At 38.8% G+C, this 20,293-nt stretch overlaps 1 protein-coding gene across 17 annotated transcripts in view; it reads left to right on the top strand.

Moving 5' to 3' along the window:
* Positions 1-15,718, top strand: part of ZNF674 (zinc finger protein 674) — a 33,693-nt gene extending 17,975 nt beyond the window's left edge. For all 17 annotated transcript variants that reach the window (XM_043895164.1, XM_043895155.1, XM_043895157.1 and 14 more), the window contains one exon: positions 13,237-15,718. In XM_043895164.1, coding sequence (XP_043751099.1) covers positions 13,237-14,729 — 1,493 coding nt within the window. In that variant the 3' untranslated portion in view covers positions 14,730-15,718. The remainder of the gene's footprint in view (positions 1-13,236) is intronic.
* The last annotated feature ends 4,575 nt before the right edge of the window (positions 15,719-20,293 follow it).

The raw sequence follows: 20,293 nt of genomic DNA, 5'->3' as shown, positions 1-20,293 counted from the left end.
AACTTTTCTCTGACGGAGCTCATAAAGATGTCATGTAATTTTCTTCCAAAAATTCAAATTTTGCATTTTACTTTCTTAAAATCTGCCTCAGTCAGTTCAGTCACTCAGTCATGTCTGACTCTTTGCGACCCCATGGACTGCAGCATGCCAGGCTTTCCTGTCCGTCACCAACTCCCAGAGTTTACTCAAACTTATGTCCATTGAGTTGGTGATGCTATCCAACCTTCTCATCCTCTGTCATCCCCTTCTCCTCCTGCCTTCAATCTTTCCCAGCATCAAAGTCTTTTCCAGTGAGTCAGTTCTTTGCATCATGTGTCCAAAGTATTGGAATTTCAGCTTCAACGTCAGTCCTTTCAATGAATATTCAGGACTGATTTCCTTTAGGATTGACTGGTTTAATCTGCTTGCAGTCCAAGGGACTCTCAAGATTCTTCTCCAACACCAGAGTTCAAAAGCATCAATTCTTTGGTGCTCAGCTTTCGTTATAGTCCAACTCTCACATCCATACATGACTACTGGAAGAACCATAGCTTTGATTAGATGGACCTTTGTTGGCAAAGTAATGTCTGTGCTTTTTAATATGCTGTCTAGGTTGGTCATAGCTTTTCTTCCAAGGAGCGAGCATCTTTTAATTTCATGGCTGCAGTCACCATCTGCAGTGATTTTGGAGCCCCTAAAAGTAGTCTCTCACTGTTTCTGTTGTTTCCCCATCTATTTGCCATGAAATGATGGGCCAGATGCCATGATCTTAGTTTTCTGAATGTTGAGCTTTAAGCCAACTTTTTCACTCTCCTCTTTCACTTTCATCAAGAGGCTCTTTAGTTCTTCTTTGCTTTCTGCCACATATATATAGGCATATATAAAATCTGCCTAAACTTTATATAATTAATGAAGAAGGGAACTATTAGTTGACCTTTTTTCCCCATGTGGACATCCACTTGTACCATGCCACATACTGAACCCTTTCAACAGTGGTGTGGGATACCCCTTCAGCTAGAGGTCAAGTTCCATATCTGTGTGGGGCTGTTCCAAGGCTCTCTATTTAGTTCCATTGGTCTGTTTGTCCCTTTGCTATTTGCATGTTTTTCTAACTTTATAATGAATTAAAATATATAAAGCACTTAAAAGTGCCTAATGAATGCTATATAAATGTCAACTGTTATATCATTCTTACTGTTGTTGATGTTGTTAACAGCTGGTAGGATGATTCTCGTTATCTCTTTAGACCCTTTGGTCTTCAAAAAGGAACCTAAGGATTAGTTTGTCAAGTTCCATGGAAAACTATTGGGGATTTCAATTCCAATTGACCTGTGTTTGGAGATGAGTTGGAAGTAGGTTGGGGTTTGGTATCTTTACTCTATTGAGTTTTACCATCAGTGAACTCTTATTCAACCTGTCCTTTCTGCCATTTAGTAATATTTTGAACTTGTCTTCAGGACAGGCTTGCACATCTTTTGTTACACTTGTTCCTAGATACCTCCTAGCTATTATTGCAATTGTGATTCGGATTTTATTTTCATAATACGGTTCCTAATTGGTTAATACTAATGTATGACAATGCGTTGGTATCTATACATCCAATTTGTGTACAGAAACCTCTCTGAATGCTTTTATTAATACTAATAGCTTTTAGATTCTCTTGGGTCTTCTATGTAAACAATTATCTTCTTAAAAGCAATTTTGGATTTCCAATTATCAGTTCTATTCAGTCGCTCAGTTGTGTTCGACTCCTTGCAACTCCATGGACTGCAGCACACCAGGCCTCCCTTTCCATCACCAGCTCCCGAAGCTTGCTCAAACTCATGTCCATCGAGTCAGTGATGCCATCCAACCATCTCATCTTCTGTCGTCCCCTTCTCCTCCTGCCTTCAATCTTTCCCAGTGTCAGGGTCTTTTCCAGTTATACATTTTCTTTTTCATTTCCCATTCTATTAGTCAGGGCCTGTAATACAGTGTCTAATAGATATAATGATAGTGAATTCCTTATTTGTTTCTGATTCTAATGGAAATAATGGTGAGGACAATGATAGAAATGTAATGATAGTCAGTGTGTAAGCGTGTGCTGTGTCCCACAAATGCAGTACTCTGTCTGCTTTATATACATTACAGAGTTTAATCCTCTAAATGATCTTGTAAAGGAAACTGGTTATTATTTTATAGATGAGAAACTGAGGCACAGAGAGAGTACGTGATTTCTAAAACGTTCACCATTAAGTATATTGGCTGTGGTTTTTTGAAAAAATACCTTTCATCAAAAGCTTTTATGTCCCTGGTTTACTGACACATTTAAAAAAAATCATGAATGTGTGATATTTTCTTGAATGCTTATTTTCTGCATCTATTGAGAAGATACTTTTTTCTACTTTAATCTATTAATGTGGTAGATTATATTAACATTTTTCTGATGTACTGTTCTTGCATTCCTGCACTAAACTCTTAATTAGTTTTAAAGCATTTTTAATTGATTGAATTCAGTTTTCTCATGTTTAAGAGTTTTCCATTAATGTTCAGAGTGAGACAGATCTTAGATTTTCTTTTCTTGTGCTGTTCTCTTATTCTGGTATCCAAGGTTATCCTCACTGCATTAAAAAAGGCTTTGTACTTTTCCCTTTTTTTTTCTAGTTTCTGAAACTATATTGACTGAATTATACCTGTTCTTAAGAGTTTGATAACAGTCATCTACAACAGCATCTGGATAGGAAGCCTTTTTTAGGCAAAACTTTCAAGTACAGAGTACTTGAAATTTATAGAGTAAAATTTACAGAGTAAAATTTATAGTTTTTTTAAGAACATTTTCTGATTTATTTATGTTTTCTCCATCTTCTATCAGTTCTGGTCATTTTTTAAGATAATTATGTTTCATCTGAGATTTCAGATTTACTGACCTAGGGCAGTATTCTCTTTTGATTAAAAAAGCTTTAATTTTTATCAAATTAAATCATGTCCATTGTTTAAAGAATAAAATAAATGTGATAAAACTATAATGAATGTCAAGGGCATGATACTGTACTTGGTCTTAGCTAACAAGCTGAGAAACAGGGCATGGCAAATATAAAATTCAGGGTAGTGATTATCTGAGAAGAAAGAGAATGAAATGAGCACATGAAGAACTTCAAAGGTAAAAATAATTTTTTTAATGAGTGGTGGATATGCAGATAATTTTTGGCATCTCTGTTCTTTATAATTTACATATTTCTTACAGAAATTACTTAAAATTTTCTGCTATGGAAGATGAAGATTTTGCTCACTTCATTGTTTTTGCCATTCACACACATGCACACAAAGACTTCTTTTTTGAATATCAAATTTTTTTCTTTTTTTGAAGTATAGTTGATTTATAATACTGTGTTAATTTCAGGTATACAACACAGTGATTTGATATTTTTATAAATTATACTCCATTTAAAGTTATTCTAAAATATTGGCTATATTCCCTGTGTCTGGTTTTTATTTTATACCTAGTAATTTTTATATTTTAAGAAATATGTATTTGGCTGTGCCAAGTCTTAGTTGCAGCATGTGGGATCTTTAGTTGTGGCACGTGAACTCTTAGTTGTGGCATGTGGGACCTAGTTCCCTGATCAGGGATCAAACTCAGGCCACCTGCATTGGAAGCACATAGTCTTAGCCACTGGACCACTAGGGAAGTCCCAGTTTTTAATCTCTTAATCCCCTTCTCCTATTTTGCCCCTCCCCTTTCCCTCTCCCAATTGGTAACAGCTAAATTGTTCTCAGTATCTGTAAGTCTGTTTCTTTTTTGTTACATTCATTGGTTTTATTTTTTTAGATTCCACATAAAAGCGAAAACATACAGTATTTGTCTTTCTCTGACTTATTTCATTAAGCAAGACTCAATGGACATGAGTTTGAGCAAACTTCGGGAAATAGTGAAGGACAGGGAAGCCTGGTGTACTGCAGTCCATGGGGTTGCAAAGTCAGACATGACTTAGCAACTGAACAAATATACCCTCCAGGTCTATCCATGTTCTTACAGATGGCAGAATCGCATTCCTTTTTATGGTTAAGTAATATTCCATTGCATGTATGTGTTTGTGTATGTGTGTTTCTTCGTTATCCATACATCTGTTGATGGGCACTTAGATTGCTTCCATATCTTGGCTTTTGTAAATAACGCTGTTTTGAACATTGAGATGCACGTGTCTTTTCAAATTAGTGTTTTTGTTTTCTTTGGCTGTATAACTAGGAGTAAAATTACTGGATCATATGGTAGTTTTGTTTTTAACTTCCTGAGGGACTTCATAGTGTTTTCCATAGTGACTGCACCAGTTTGCATTCCCACCAACAGTGTGGGAGGGTTCCCTTTTCTCCACATCTCTGCCAACATTGGTTGTGGTCTTTTTCATAGTAATCATACTGACAGATGTGAGGTGATAGCTCACTGTGATTTTGATTTGCATTTCCCTGATGGTTAGTGATGTTGAATATCTTTTCATGTACCTATTGGCCATCTGTATATTTTCCTTGCAACACAAACACTTCTTGTTTGCCCATGTTCCCAGTATGATTATACCATAAATTTGCTTTCCATCAATACTATTGTTTACATAATGACTATATGAACAAAATGACTATATGAACACTATAGACAGCTTAGCCATGTAGTAACCTATGATTAATTTACCTTTTCTGTATAACTTTTAGTTTCCTCTGGTTAATAATTGCCTTATTTCTTTCATTTGCTTCTTTCTCTGAGTCCTTCTCGCTAGTTCAGCTTAAATACTTCATGACCCATGATCCAGAGTGATTTTAAATGTTTCCAGAGCTAAAAGTGCTCCAGCAATGTCATATCCCTTAGTATGTCTGGGGCCCTCTGACCACTCCCTTCTGGGTGGATTATCTTCATTCCTGTTTTGTGCAGCCACCATCCTGACGTCTCTCTTCACCATCATTCTGGGAATTCCCTCCACATTCTCATTGTTGGGAGTCCTCATTTGCTTTAATGCCATGCCTTCTTCCACATTTCACTGGAGCTCATTCTTCCAGTGCGTTCCTAAGAAAGAATGTAGGTCCATGGGAGGTAAATTTTTTTTTTTTAGATTTTTGAATATCTGAAAGCGTTTGTTGAAACCTCATCCAAGATGGGGAGTTAAGCTTGGAGTAGAGTTCTAGGATGGACATTTCTTTCCCTTAGACTTATGAAGGCATTGTTCCATTGTCTTCGGACTGAAATTTTCCTTTTGAGAACTCTGAAGCTTCTAAGACTTTTTCCCCCTTTATTTCCTGCTTTCTAACATTTTTTCATGTGTCCCAATAGGGTTCATTTCTACCCATATTGCTGGGCACTTGGTAGGAGACAAATCCCTACAGGGGTAGTTGCCCCTTTCTCATGCAAAGCCAAGATGCCGCAGGGCTAGATAGCTGCAGTTCAAGTCCAAGTGGCAAATAAGACTTTTTAGAAAGCCCTTTTCACTTTGTGGGAGATTCTCAGTTGACCCACTAACTAAAAATAGGCACATCCAGGCATCTAAACACCCAGGAGAAAATCAGGTGTTCAGTGCCCCAGGTAGGCTAAAATAATCAAAATAGGGAACATTCCACAATATGCATTCCCAAGGAGCCAAGCCTGCCACGTTAACACCTTGCAGGACATTACCTTTATTGGTGCTCTCTATTTTTTCATGGGGATTGTAGTTACTATATACTGTTTGGAACCAAGTTCCAAGTTAGGTCAAGGTAGTAACAAAACTCTGGAGATGGGGCTTTCAGTGGAGCTCCCTTCAGTCACTGTGAGGATGCCAGTTTTCATTCCTTCCGGACCACAGAGTTGAGGAGCCAGGGGTCTAGGGTGGAGGTGGGGGTGGGGAGAAGTAACACCAAGTAAAACCAGATACTTGACTGTTCTCAGTGAGGTTCACTGGTGGTTCTTGAATAAATGCTGTTTAACGTGGTGTATGCCTTTGGTTAAGTTTCAAAGTCCTGAAATGATAGATTTTTATAATTTTGCCAATATTTTCATTGCTTTTAAGGGGAAGATAATTTACTAAGGTCCTCACTCCACTGTCCCAGAAGCCCTACTTTAAGGCATTTCTCTTAAAACTGCACAAAAGTATAGAAAGTCATAGTCATAAGAAATACTGTTGTAGTTACCTTCCAATAATAGCAAATGCTAAGATTTTGTCATTTGGTGGGGATGTTTTTTTGTTTATAAAAGAAAGAGGTTTACAATAAAGGTGAAGCCTTCCTTTTCCCCTCCTGAGTCCTGTTGCCTTCATTCCCTCCATAGGCAAATGGTATCATGAATTTGGTGAGTATACTTCTAGCCCATGTTTTTATTTGCACTGGTAATCAATAAATTTGCACTGGTAATCAATATAGCATTCTTTTTGTAAATTTACCAGATTAGTGCCCTCGAAACCATAGGAGGTCTTTCTACAACTAATTTTCTGTATTCATTATTCACCTTTGAGTTTACCTGTGTTAGATTTAGTTCATTTGTTTTAACTTCTGTATAGCATTCCAACATCTCAGTATCAAAGTCCACCAATCTAAGCCTCTATTGGTGGGCATTTAGTTGTTTCTAATATCTTGTTGCCACTCTTTTACATGTACATATTTGCAGAATTTCTCTGTGGTGTAACTGTAAGTAGAATACATAGTAGAATATATACATTTTCAACATTATTCAGATGTCTAACCTTTTTTCTCTCATAAATAGAATCAATTTGTCATATATATTTAAGAGTTTTGCATCTATGTAACTGAAATTGCTTTATAATATTCTCATATTCTGTCCTTATTTGCTTTTGGCATCCAGGTCATTCTGTTTTGTATAACATAAGCATTGTTTTACCAATTTTCTTTTGTTATTAAGTGCCAGGTGTATCTGTCTATGATTTTAACATTTCCCATTTTGTTGTAATTGTCTTTTAAAAACACATGGCTGATTTTTAAAAGCACAATTTAATATGGTTGGCCTGTATTTAATGGGGTTAATATGTATTTAGTGTTCTATTACTGTATTTGTATTTCTTCTTTTAGAGGAAATTGTATTTTCTAAAGATCCTGCTTTTCCTTTACCTCTTTTCATGCCTTTGCTGGATTTTCTTTACCCTCCCCCCATACCTTTTTCCCCTTTACTCATTGTCCTCCTAAATAATTCAAGTACAAAGCATTATTCTTAGCAGTCTGTGTGTGTGGCAAATTCTCTGTCTTTTCTTGTCCAAAATCATCTTTATTTTGTCATCTTCCATTGCAATAATTTAGCTGGGGATAGAGATATCTAAGGTTGTCTAAGGTGACAGCTTCTCTCAGGACTCTGAAAATATTCTTTTGGCTTATTTTTTAGCTGATGAAATCTGTTGTTGATCTAATTGTTTCTTTATAGGTGATTTTTAAAATTTCTTCATGGTAGCTTACAATACTTACTTTCTTAAAAGTCTTACAGTTACACAGAACTGTGTCTCAGTACTGTGTCTCACCACACTCAGGACTCTGGATATTCAAGGGTCGGATATAGGGGATATATGTATATGTTGAGGTTTGACAGAAAACAACGAAATTCTGTAAAGCAATTATCCTTCAATTAAAAAATAAATTTTAAAAAAGGGTAAGATACATGACAGAAAACTCTCATTCATTATCTCTTCAAATGCTGCCTAGATTGGGGGTCCCCCAAGACCACTGCCCCATTCGGAGATTCTTGAGAGGGACTCCCAGGCCTCGGCATCTAGCTGTATATACAGCTAAGATTATTACAGCTATGTAGTAAGGATATACAGGCTTCCCCAGTGGCTCAGCAGGTAAAGAATCTGCCTGCAATATAGGAGACACGGGAGATGCAAGTTCAGGCCCTTGGTCAGGCAGATTCCTTGGAGGAGGAAATGGCAACCCACTCCAGTATTCTTGCCTGGAAAATTCCATGGACAGAGGAGCCTGGCAGGCTGTAATCCATAGGGTCTCAAAGAGGCAGACATGACTTAGCGACTGAGCACTAACAAATAAGGATATACAACTAGAGCCTAAGGGGAGAAGGCAGGAGCAGAGTCTGGAGGACTCCATGTAGAGTTCCTTATGTTCTCTCCCTCCCATCTAGGGTCACACAGCACACACTTCTCCCAGCATTGAAAAGGCAGCAACATGTGTGTGTTTGTGCACAAAGAAGCCCAATAGAGACTCAGCATCTATACATACACCAACTGCCCCGCACATACCAACATTCCAGACTCCCAGAAGGAAAGCAGATCACCTTGTTTGTATAAGCAGCCTTATCAGTTAGCGAATGGTGGGGACATTCCTGAACTCTAAATTCCCAGATGGCAGCCAAGGGCCAGCCTTGCAAGTTGGACTTTCTAAGTATAGCAGTCTCAGTGTTGCTCTAGTAACCCATTTCTTGGCATATTGCCTCTCCCTTTTTCTCTAGTCCTCTATTTGGATTAGCTGTTAAACCTATTCTGGAACTTATCATTTCTCTATTTCTCTTACCATATTTCCATTGTTAGCTCTTCATGCTACATTCTGGGTGATCTCAAGGTCTGTCACCTAATTTGTTACATCTGTCTTTATCTGTGACTAGATAGAAAGTAGGTAGAGTTCTTCCCTTATTTCTTTGAACAGTTGAAATATATTTATCTTGAAGTCCACATGGTTTTACTAGCTATAGTTCTAGAAATGGGGGTATCTTTAAATATATCTGCTGCTTCTCTTTCATAGTAGGTAATTTCCTTGTGAGGTTGTTAATTTTTTACTGTTAACTCTTCAGTGATAATTGGTATTCCATAGACATCCTGTGAGCCCTAAGCTATAAAAATACAAAAAATATATCTTTTGGAAGGCGTGCCACCACTGGGAACCTGCTAATACAGGACCAATTTTTAGTCTAATTTTTTAGCTTAGGGGGCTCTCTACTACACTTATAACCATTTGGATTGAGTTACAGAACTAGGCTTTTGATTTTTTTATGTTATTAGTGTATAATTGACTTACAATGTTGCCTTACACTCTGCTGTACAGCAAAGTGACTCAGTTATACATACATATATTCCTTTTTATATTTTTTTCCATTATGGTTTATCACAGAATATTGAATATAGTTCCCTGTACTATACAGTAGGACCTTATTCATTCATTCTATACATACTAGTTTGCATCTACTAATCCTAAACTCCCAATCCAACTCTCCCCCATTCCCCCCCTCCTTGGCAACCACAAGTCTGTTCTCTATGCCTGTGAGTCTGTTTCTGTTTCATATATAGGTTCATTTGTATCATATTTTGGGAGAAGGCAATGGCAACCCACTCCAGTACTCTTGCCTGGAAAAGCCCATGGATGGAGGAGCCTGGTAGGCTGCAGTCCATGGGGTCGCTAAGAGTTGGACACGACTGAGTGACTTCACTTTCACTTTTCACTTTCATGCATTGGAGAAGGAAATGGCATTCCACTCCAGTGTTCTTGCCTGGAGAATCCCAGGGACGGGGGAGCCTGGTGGGCTGCCGTCTATGGGGTCGCACAGAGTCGGACATGGCTAAAGTGACTTAGAAGCAGCAGCAGCAGTATCATATTTTAGATTCCCCATATAAGTGATGTCATATGGTATTTGTCTCTCCCTGACTTCACTTAGTATGTTAATCTCTAGGTCCATCCATGTGCCTTCAAATGGCATTATGTCATTCTTTTATGGCTGAATAATATTCCACTTTGGGATGTATATCTTTTTTACCCATTCATCTGTCAGTGGACATTTAGGTTGTTTTCATGTCTTGGCTATTATAAATAGTGCTGCTATGAACATAGGGTGTATGTATTTCTTCGAATTAGTGATTATGTCCAGATATATGCCCAGGAGTGGGATTGCTGGATCATATGGCAACTCTTTTTAGTTTTTAGAAGAACCTCCATACTGTTTTCCATAGTGGCTGCACCAATTCACATTCCCACCAGCATTATAGGAGGATTCCCTTTGCTCCACACCCTCTCCAGTATTTATTTGTAGACCTTTTAATGATGGACATTCTGACCTGTATAAGGTGGTACTTTATTGTAGTTTTCATTTGTATTTTTCTGATAATTAGCGATGCTGAGCATTTTTTTTCATCTACCTATTGGCCATTTGTATGTCTTCTTTGCAGAAATGTCTATGTCTTGTGCCCATTTTTTTTTTGTTCAGGAAAAATTTTGTATTGCCATATAATTGCTTTACAATGTTGTGTTAGTTTCTGCTGTACAACAGAGTGAATCAGCCATATGTATACATATATCTCCTCCCTCTTGAGTCTTCCTCCTCCCCTCCCCATTCCATTCTTCTAGGTCAAAACAGAGCACCAAGCTGAGCTTCCTGTGTTATACAGCAGCTTCCCACTAGATATCTGTTTCACACATGCTAGTGTATGTATGCCAGTGCTATTCTCAATTTTTCCCACCCTCTCCTTTGCCCCTTTGTCCAGAAGTCCATTCTCTACATCCACACCTCTTTTCCTGCCCTGAAAATAGGTTCGCCGGTATCATTTTTCTAGATTCCAGATGTATGCATTACTGTATGATATTTTTCTGACTTACTTCACTCTGTATGACAGACTCCAAGTCCGTTCACATCTTTATAAAACAACTCAAATTCATTCTTTATAGCTAAGTAACATTCCATTGTATACATATATATATATATATATCTTTATCCCTTTATCTGTTGATGGACATTTAGGTTGCTTCCATGTCCTGGCTATTGTAAAGAGTGCTGCATTGAACATGGGGTGCATGTGTCTTTTGGATTTTTAAATTGGAACTCTAAAAATTTATTTGTGCATGTGTGCTCAGTCATATCCAATTCTTTGTGATCCCATGGACCATAGCCCACCAGGCTCCTCTGTCCATTTTTCCCAGGCAAGAATACTGGAGTAGGGTGTCATATCCTTCTCCAGGGATCTTCCCAACCCAATGATCAAACGTGTTTCTGGCATCTCCTGCACTTGCAGGCAGGTTCTTTACCACTGTGCCACCTGGAGAGCCCCCAAAATGAAATGTGTTAGTTGCTCAGTTGTGTCTGACTCTATGTCATCCCATGGACTGTAGCCCACCAGGCTCCTCTGTCCATGGGGATTCTCCAGGCAAGAATACTGGAGTGGGTAGCCATTCCCTTCTCCAGGGGATCTTCCTGACCCAGGGATTGAACCCAGTCTCCTGCATTGCAGGAGGTCTCTACCCTCTGAGCCACCAGGGAAGCACCCCCCCCCAGTTTATTTGTCCATTTATTTGTTTATGGACGTCCTGGGTCTTTGTTGCTGTATGCAGGCTTTCTCTAGTTGCAGCGAGCAGAGGCTACTCTAGTTGCTGTGCAGCGGCTTCTCTTATCATGGAGCTCAGGCTCTAAGCCCATGGACTTAAGTAGTTGCAGCATGCAACTTCAGTAGTGAAGGCACATGGGCCCTGGAGTGTTCAGGCTTCAGTAGTTGCAGTGCACAGGCTTAGTTGCTCCACAGCATGTGGGATCTTCCCAGACCAGGGATTGAACCCATGTCCCCTACTTTGGCAGGTGAATTCTTAACCACTGGACCACCAGGGATACCCAAAATACACTTTCTTCTTTCCTGAGAACAGTTTTTCAAACACTCAGTTACCAGCCTTTCTGTGTCTATCCTTTTTTCAGGAAGGCAGAAAGAATCCTTAGAAACAACACCTCCTTGCATTCCAGGGCCCTCCCTTGACACAGTACTCACCAAGGACAACCTGAACCACAAGATGACCAGCATGACCCTTAGGCCCATTTTTTGATTAGGTTGTTTTCTTGTTATTGAGTTGTATGAGCTGTTTGTATATTTTGGAAATATACAAATTTTGGAAATATACAAATATAGTTTGTATATTTAAGCCCTTGTCAGTCTCATCATTTGCAAATATTTTTTCCCAGTCCATAAGTTGTCTTTTCATGTTGTTTATGGTTTTGTTTGCTGTGCAAAAGCTGGTGGCTGAGATGGTAAAGAATCAGCCTGCAATGCAGGAGACCTGGGTTCAATCCCTGGATTAAGAAGATCCCCTGGCGGAGGGCATGGCAACCCACTCCAGTATTCTTGTCTGGATAATTCCCATGGACAGAGGAGCCTGGTGGGCTACAGTCCATGGGGTCACAAAGAGTTGGATACAACTGAGTGACTAAGCACACATGATTTCATTTGCTGTGCAAAAGCTTATAAGTTTCATTAGGTCCCATTTGTTTATTTCTGCTTTTATATCTATTGCCTTGGTAAACTGACCTAAGAAAACATGGGTACGATTACTGTCAGAGAATGTTTTGCCTATGTTCTCTTCTAGGAGTTTTATGGTATCCTGTCTTATATTTAAGTCTTTAAGCCATTTTGAGTTTTTTTTTGTGCATGGTCTGAGAGTGTGTTCTAACTTCATTGATTTACATGTCATAGGTAATTTGATAGGTATTGCATTAAATCTGTAAATTCCTTTGGGTAGTATGACCATTTAAACATATTAATTTGTCCAATCAAAGAGGATGGGAGTTTTTTTTTCCTTCAGACCATCTTCAGTTTCCTTTATCAATGTTTTGTGGTTCTCAGTGTATTAAGTCTTTCACCTCTTCGGTCAAGTTTATTCCTAAGTATTTTATTTTTTGATGTGATTTTAAAAGGGATTTTTTTTTACTTTTCTGATATTTCACTGTTAGTATAAAGAAACATAACCAGTTTCTCTGTGTTAATCTTGTATCCTGCTACCATGCTGAATTTATCAGTTCTAGTAGTTTTGTGTGGAGTATTCAGGGTTTTCTATATATAGTATCATATCAAACTTTTAATTTCTTATATATAATGTCATTCTTTCCAGTTTCCTTGACCAGTGGGGAGTCTTTCTAGTTCATGTTTAACAAGCATGGATACCCTTTGTGGTTCCTACTTTAAGTGAAAATTACATTCCAGTTTCCTGAACATTTGTGCCGTGTGGTCTGGATTCCCCAGTAAATCCTCAAGCTTCAGTTTCTGTTTACCCCATCACCTTAAATTCCCATTTCACTTTTGATGTCTAAAATTTATATTTTCTTGGTCTTGAGCTTGACTGGGAATTAAATTATTTTTGTTAAATATAGGCCAGCATTTCTTTGTATTTACAGTTGAGGGAAGTGGTGGAGTATAGGGAGGGTGGTGGAATATAGGGAGGGTTCATTCATATCAGCTCAGGTCCATTAATAGGAGTTTACAGCAGGGCATTTATGAATTAATTTTGTCCCAAAGCATTATCATAGAAATACTTACAAGTTTGATGAATCATTGCATTTTTCCCTAGAATTCTGGAAAGTTAATGACAAGACAGATAACCACAAGGAAAGCCAAGACAAACCTCTATGGCAAGCTGCATCCATAGATAAGGAAACACTGAAGGGTAAAAGTGGCCAAGAATTCAGAACATATGGAGAAATCATTTATCCAAGCATAGGCTTTGTTTCTATAGGACAAAGACTCACTAAATATTATTCATGGGGAGAGTGTTCAAAACATAATTTCATTTTTCTTAGTCAAAGTAGAAGCTGTGTGAGAAAGAATGGTGATGAATGCAAGGCATATTGGAAATTATGCTTCCATTCTAATCTTGATAAAGCTCAATCTGGAGGGAAATTCTTTGAGCCTAATGAACATGGAAAAGCCCTCCACCATAAGCAAGCTCTTAATAAAAGTCCAAGAATTCAAAATGGGGAGAAACTCTATCAATGTTCTGAATGTGGAAAAGTGTTTATCCAGAAAGCAAACCTTGTTGTACATCAGAGAACTCACACTGGAGAGAAACCTTATGAATGCTGTGACTGTGCAAAAACTTTCAGCCAGAAGTCAACCCTAATTGCACACCAGAGAACTCATACAGGGGAAAAGCCATATGAATGCAGTGAATGTGGAAAAACATTTATCCAGAAGTCAACTCTGACTAAACATCAGCGAACTCATACAGGAGAGAAACCATTTGTATGCAGTGAATGTGCAAAAGCTTTTAAGAGTTCATATCACCTTGTTAGACATGAAAAAACACACATTAGACAAGCATTTTATGAAGCTATCAAATGTGATAAGTCCAGCCTTATATATCAAATGACTCATATGGGTGAGAAACCTGAGTGCAATAAACATGGGAAAGCCTTTGATGAGACACCCACACCCATTGAACATCAGATAACTCATACAAAAGAGACACTTTACAAGTGTAGTAAATGTGGAAAAGGTTTCAGGGGAAAGTCACATCTTTCTGTTCATCAGAGAGTTCATACACGAGAAAAATCCTATGAATGCAGCATATGTGGGAAGACTTTCAGTGGGAAATCACATCTCTCTGTCCATCATAGAACTCACACAGGAGAGAAACCTTATGAATGCCAAAGGTGTGGGAAAGCATTTGGTGAGAAGTCAACCCTTATTGTACATCAGAGAACTCATACAGGAGAAAAACCCTATAAATGCAACGAATGTGGGAAAGCTTTCAGTGAAAAGTCACCACTGATTAAACATCAGAGAATTCATACAGGAGAGAGACCCTATGAGTGCAGTGAATGTAGGAAAGCATTCAGTAGGAAGTCAACTCTCATTAAACATCAGAGAATTCATACAGGAGAAAAACCTTATGAATGCAGTGAATGTGGGAAAGCTTTCAGTGTGAAATCAACTCTCATTGTACATCACAGAACGCATACAGGAGAGAAACCTTATGAATGCAGAGAGTGTGATAAAGCCTTCAGTGGGAAGTCAACTCTCATTAAACATCAGAAAAGTCACACAGGAGATAAAACCTATTAATATACTTGTTAATAACCTATAATATATAATAACCTATTATGATAACCTATTAATAATTTATAACATATTAATATATTAATATAGAGATAATTTCACTAGTTATACCTCATTATATTATATATCAATTCATCCTGGGGAGTAACCTTATAAACATCAAGAATGTAAAAAACTTCATATACTATTTAATGTTCATTTAACTTAAGAAAGAGCACAAAAGCATAATTCCAGAAGCATCTGATAAATGTGACCAATTTTTCATCCAGAATTCTCACATGAGTGGAGAATTATATATCAGAGAATTCAGAAGTGACAAAACTGCGAATATATTGATGAGAAAAGAATTTAGAAAGAATTTAAATGTCATTGACTATCAGAGTATGCTGAAAAGAAACTAAGAATTTAAAGTGTAGAAAACTGTTAGAAATTATGAGAGAAATATGTTCCATATTTTTTTATTTTATTTTTTTTTCTTTATTATATCCATATTTTATACCACACATTTTGTGGGAAAGGTCTAGAGGTTCCAAACAAGCACGCAGTAATTAAGACATGTTCACTGTGGAGTAAGTATGACATTTTTGAAAGAAAAATATAAAGTATAAAATTACAAATCCTAGCTATGGCAAACTACGTTCACTTCTTAAACAAATAGGAGAGGAGGGATCTAAGATGGCGGAGGAACAGGACAGGGAGACCACTTTCTCCCCTACAAATTCATTAAAAGAACATTTGAACGCTGAGCAAACTCCACAAAACAACTTCTGATTGCTAGCAGAGGACATCAGACACCCAGAAAAGCAGCCCATTGTCTTCGAAAGGAGGTAGGACAAAATATAAAAGATAAAAAGAGAGACAATGGAGTTAGGGACAGAGAGCCATCCCGAGAAGGGAGTCTTAATAGAGGAAGTTTCAAGACACCAGGAAACCCTCTCACTCTCCGGTCTGGGGGAAGTTTTTGAATCTCGGAGGGAAACCTAACTGGGAGGAAAAATAAATAAAACCCACAGATTACATGCCTAAAAGCAACTCCCAGCAGAAAAGTACCCCAGACGCTCGCATCCACCACCAGCAAGTGGGGGTGGAACAAAGAGGAGCGGGCGGCAGTGCTTAGGGTAAGGACCGGGCCCAAATGCCCTGAGGGCAATCGGAGGGAGCTAACTGAGATAGCAACTTAAACTGTGGGATAGCAAGAGAGAGAGAATTAAGTTGGGAAAAGCCCTAAACTTAGGCACTACCCACCGGTTCCCAGAACGAAGGACTGAGCAAATACCAGAGAAAAGCTAGTCGACTGCAGACCGGCCCATCCCCCGCCGGAGGCAGGAGGCAGGGGGGAGGGGAAAGGGGCAAACTTGGCCCCAAAGACGGCACCCCCTACCAAACTGCAAACAGGCTTCCAGCTTTTAACCAAAGACTTCCTTGAGATTCTGGATGGTCGACATCCACCGGGAGGGTCGCAGCTAGAGTCCAGCTCCCCAGAACTGACACAAGGCGCACCCGACCGGAGCACATAGAAACTGAGGCTGGGACCGCGGAGAGGAGAAGGCGCCCTGCACCCGGGGAGAGTGTGCTCATCAAGCTCCTGGTTGCCTGAGCTGCTCCAACCGGGGAAGGCACAAAACGCAGGCCCAACCGAGTCTGTGCTATTGTGGAATACCCGAAAACCTGAATCTGAGCAGCTTAGGCCTGGGAAGTCCACGCAACGCAGGGCCCGCTCCCTGGAGAGCAGCCTGGAGCCTGAGCAGTGTAGACGGGGAAAGCACACACACCCGCCCCGAGCGGGGGTAAACCCAGTGTGGCCAGAATACCGCGAGTGCTCCCCACACATGCCAGTGATATTTGTCTGCAGGGCCCCTCCCTCCCCACAGCACCACTGAACAAGCAAACCTAAACAAGAGACCACCTCCGCCTGCATGTGTCAGGGCGGAAATTAGACACTGAATAGACCTGCAAACAGAAGCCAAATAAACAAAGGGAACCACTTCAGAAGTGACAGGTGCAACAGATTAAAATCCCTGTAGTTAACACCGACTACACTGGAAGGGGCCTATATATAGCGAGAAGTGTAAGCTTGAACAAGGAGCTATCTGAAACTGAACCGAACCCACACTGCCTGCAACAGCTCCAGAGAAATTCCTAGATATATTTTTACTACTATTTTTTTATTTTTAATTAAATTTTTTTTTCTTTCTTTTTTTACTTTTTCTTTTTTTTTTAAAGTCCTCTATTACTCCATAATTTTCATTTTTATAACCCACTATAACCTGGCAAAGAAAAAAAAGGACCCTATTTTTAAAGCGAACTCCATATATATTTCTTAAATTTTTTTGTGTTTTTGTGGTTTTTTACTATTGTATTTTTAAGAGTCTAACCTCTATTCTAGATTTTTAATCTTTGTTTTTCAGTATTTGATATCAATTTTGGACATTTAAGAATCCAAACCTCAGTACCCATTTTTACTCAGGAGTGTGATAACTGGTTTGATCACTCTCTCCCCCTTTTGATTCTCCTTTTTCTCCCCCAGATCACCCCTATTTCCTCTCCCCCCCCGCCTTTTCAATCCAATTCTGTGAATCTCTGTGGGTATTCTGAGCTGCAGAGAACACTTAGGGAACAGAGTACAACCTAGATCTGTCTCTCCTCTCTTGAATCCCCCCTTTTCTCCTCCTGCTCACCTTTATCTCCTTCCTCCCTCTCCTCTTCTTCATGTAACTCTGTGAACCTCTCTGGGTGTCCCTCACTGTGGAGAATCCTTTCACCATTAACCTAGAAGTTTTATTATCAGTGCTGTATGGAAGGAGAAGTCTTGAGGCTACTGAAAGAATAAGGCTGAAATCCAGAGGCAGGAGGCTTAAGCCCAAAACCTGAGAACACCAGAGAACTCCTGACTATAGGGAACATTAATTAATAAGAGATCATCCAAAAGCCTCCATACCTACACTGAAACCAACCACCACCCAAGAGCCAATAAGTTCCAGAGCAAGACATACCACACAAATTCTGCAGCAACACAGGAACATAGTCCTGAGCATCAACACACAGGCTGCCCAAAGTCACACCAACCCATAGACCCATCTCAAAACTCACTACTGGACACTCCATTGCACTCCAGAGAGAAGAAATCCAGCTCCACCGACCAGAACACCAACACAAGCTTCTCTAAGCAGCAAACCTCAACAAGCCAAACACCCAGCCCCACCCACTGGGAGAAACCTCCACAATAAAAAGGAACCACAGACTACAAGAATACAAAAAGGCCACCCCAAACCCAGCAATCTAAATAAGATGAAAAGGCATAGAAATACCCAGCAGGTAAAGGAACATGAAAAATGCCCACCAAGCCAAACAAAAGAGGAGGAGATAGGGAATCTACCTGAAAAAGAATTTAGAATAATGATAATAAAAATGATCCAAAATCTTGAAAACAAAATAGAGTTACAGAAAAATAACCTGGAGACAAGGATTGAGAAGATGCAAGAAATGTTTAACAAGGACCTAGAAGAAATAAAAAAGAATCAATTAAAACTGAATAATGCAATAAATGAGATCAAAAACATTCTGGAGGGAACCAACAGTAGAATAACGGATGCAGAAGATAGGATAAGTGAGGTAGAAGATAAAATGGTGGAAATAAATGAAGCAGAGAGGAAAAAAGAAGTAAAAGAAATGAGGACAACCTTAGGGACCTCTGGGACAATGTAAAAGGCCCCAACATTCGAATCATAGAAGTCCCAGGAGAAGAAGACAAAAAGAAAGATACTTGAGGAGATGATAGCTGAAAACTTCCCCAAAATGGGGAAGGAAATAGCCACCCAAGTCCAAGAAACCCAGAGAGTCCCAAACAGGATAAACCCAAGGCAAAACACCCCAAGGCACATATTAGTCAAATTAACAAAGATCAAACGCAAATAACAAATATTAAAAGCAGCAAGAGAGAAACAACAAATAACACACAAGGGGATTCCCATAAGGATAACAGCTGATCTTTCAATAGAAACTCTTCAGGCCAGAAGGGAATGGCAGGACATACTTAGAGTAATGAAAGAGAATAACCTACAACCCAGATTACTGTACCCAGCAAGGATCTCATTCAGATATGAAGGAGAATACAAAAGCTTCACAGACAAGCAAAAGCTGAGAGAATTCAGCACCACCAAACTAGCTCTTCAACAAATGCTAAAGGATCTTCTCTAGACAGGAAACACAGAAAGGGTGTATGAACGTGAACCCCAAGCAACAAACCAAATGGCAACGGGACCATTCTTATCAGTAATTACCTTAAATGTAAATGGGTTGAATGTCCCAACCAAAAGACAAAGACTGGCTGAATGGATACAAAAGCAAGACCCCTATATATGCTGTCTACAAGAGACCCACCTCAAAGACTGAAAGTGAAAGGCTGGAAAAAAATATTCCACGCAAATGGAGACCAAAAGAAAGCAGGAGTCGCAATACTTATATAGGATAAAATAGACTTCAAAATAAAGGCTGTGAAAAGAGACAAAGAAGGACACTACATAATGATCAAAGATTCAATCCAAGAAGAAGATATAAGAATTATAAATATATATGCACCCAACATAGGAGCACCACAATATGTAAGGCAACTGCTAAGAAGAATGAAGGGGAAAATTAACAATAACACAATAATAGTGGGAGACTTTAATACCCCACTCACACCCATGGACAGATCAACTAAACAGAAAATTAGAAGGAAACACAAACTTTAAATGACACAATGGTCCAGCTAGACCTAACTGATATCTACAGGCCATTTCACCCCAAAATAATCAATTTCACCTTTTTCTCAAGTGCACATGGAACCTTCTCCAGAATAGATTACATCCTGGGCCATAAATCTAGCCTTGGTAAATTCAAAAAAATTGAAATCATTCCAGTCATCTTTTCTGACCACAATGCAGTAAGATTAGATCTCAATTACAGGAAAAAAACTATTAAAATTTCCAACATATGGAGGCTAAATAGCACACTTCTGAATAACCAACAAATCATAGAAGAAATCAAAAAAGAAATCAAAATATGCATAGAAACAAATGAAAATGAAAACACAACAACCCAAAACCTATGGGACACTGTAAAAGCAGTGCTAAGGGGAAGGTTCATAGCAATACAGGCTTACCTCAGTAAACAAGAAAAAAGTCAAATAAATAACCTAACTCTACACCTAAAGCAACTAGAGAAGGAAGGAATGAAGAACCCCAGGGTTAGTAGAAGGAAAGAAATCTTAAAAATTAGGGCAGAAATAAATGCAAAAGAAACAAAAGAAACCATAGCAAAAATCAACAAAGCTAAAAGTTGGTTTTTTGAAAAGGTAAATAAAATTGACAAGCTGTGAGCCAGACTCATCAAGAAACAAAGGGAGAAGAACCAAATCAACAAAATTAAAAATGAAAATGGAGAGATCACAACAGACAACTCTGAAATACAAAAGATCATAAGAGACTACTACCAGCAGCTCTATGCCAATAAAATGGAGAACTTGGAAGAAATGGACAAATTCTTAGAAAAGTATAACTTTTCAAAACTGAACCAGGAAGAAATAGAAG

The sequence above is a fragment of the Cervus elaphus genome, chromosome X (assembly GCF_910594005.1).
Source record: "Cervus elaphus chromosome X, mCerEla1.1, whole genome shotgun sequence".
Classification (NCBI taxonomy): Eukaryota; Metazoa; Chordata; class Mammalia; order Artiodactyla; family Cervidae; genus Cervus; species Cervus elaphus.
This window is presented reverse-complemented; position numbering and strand designations above follow the sequence as displayed.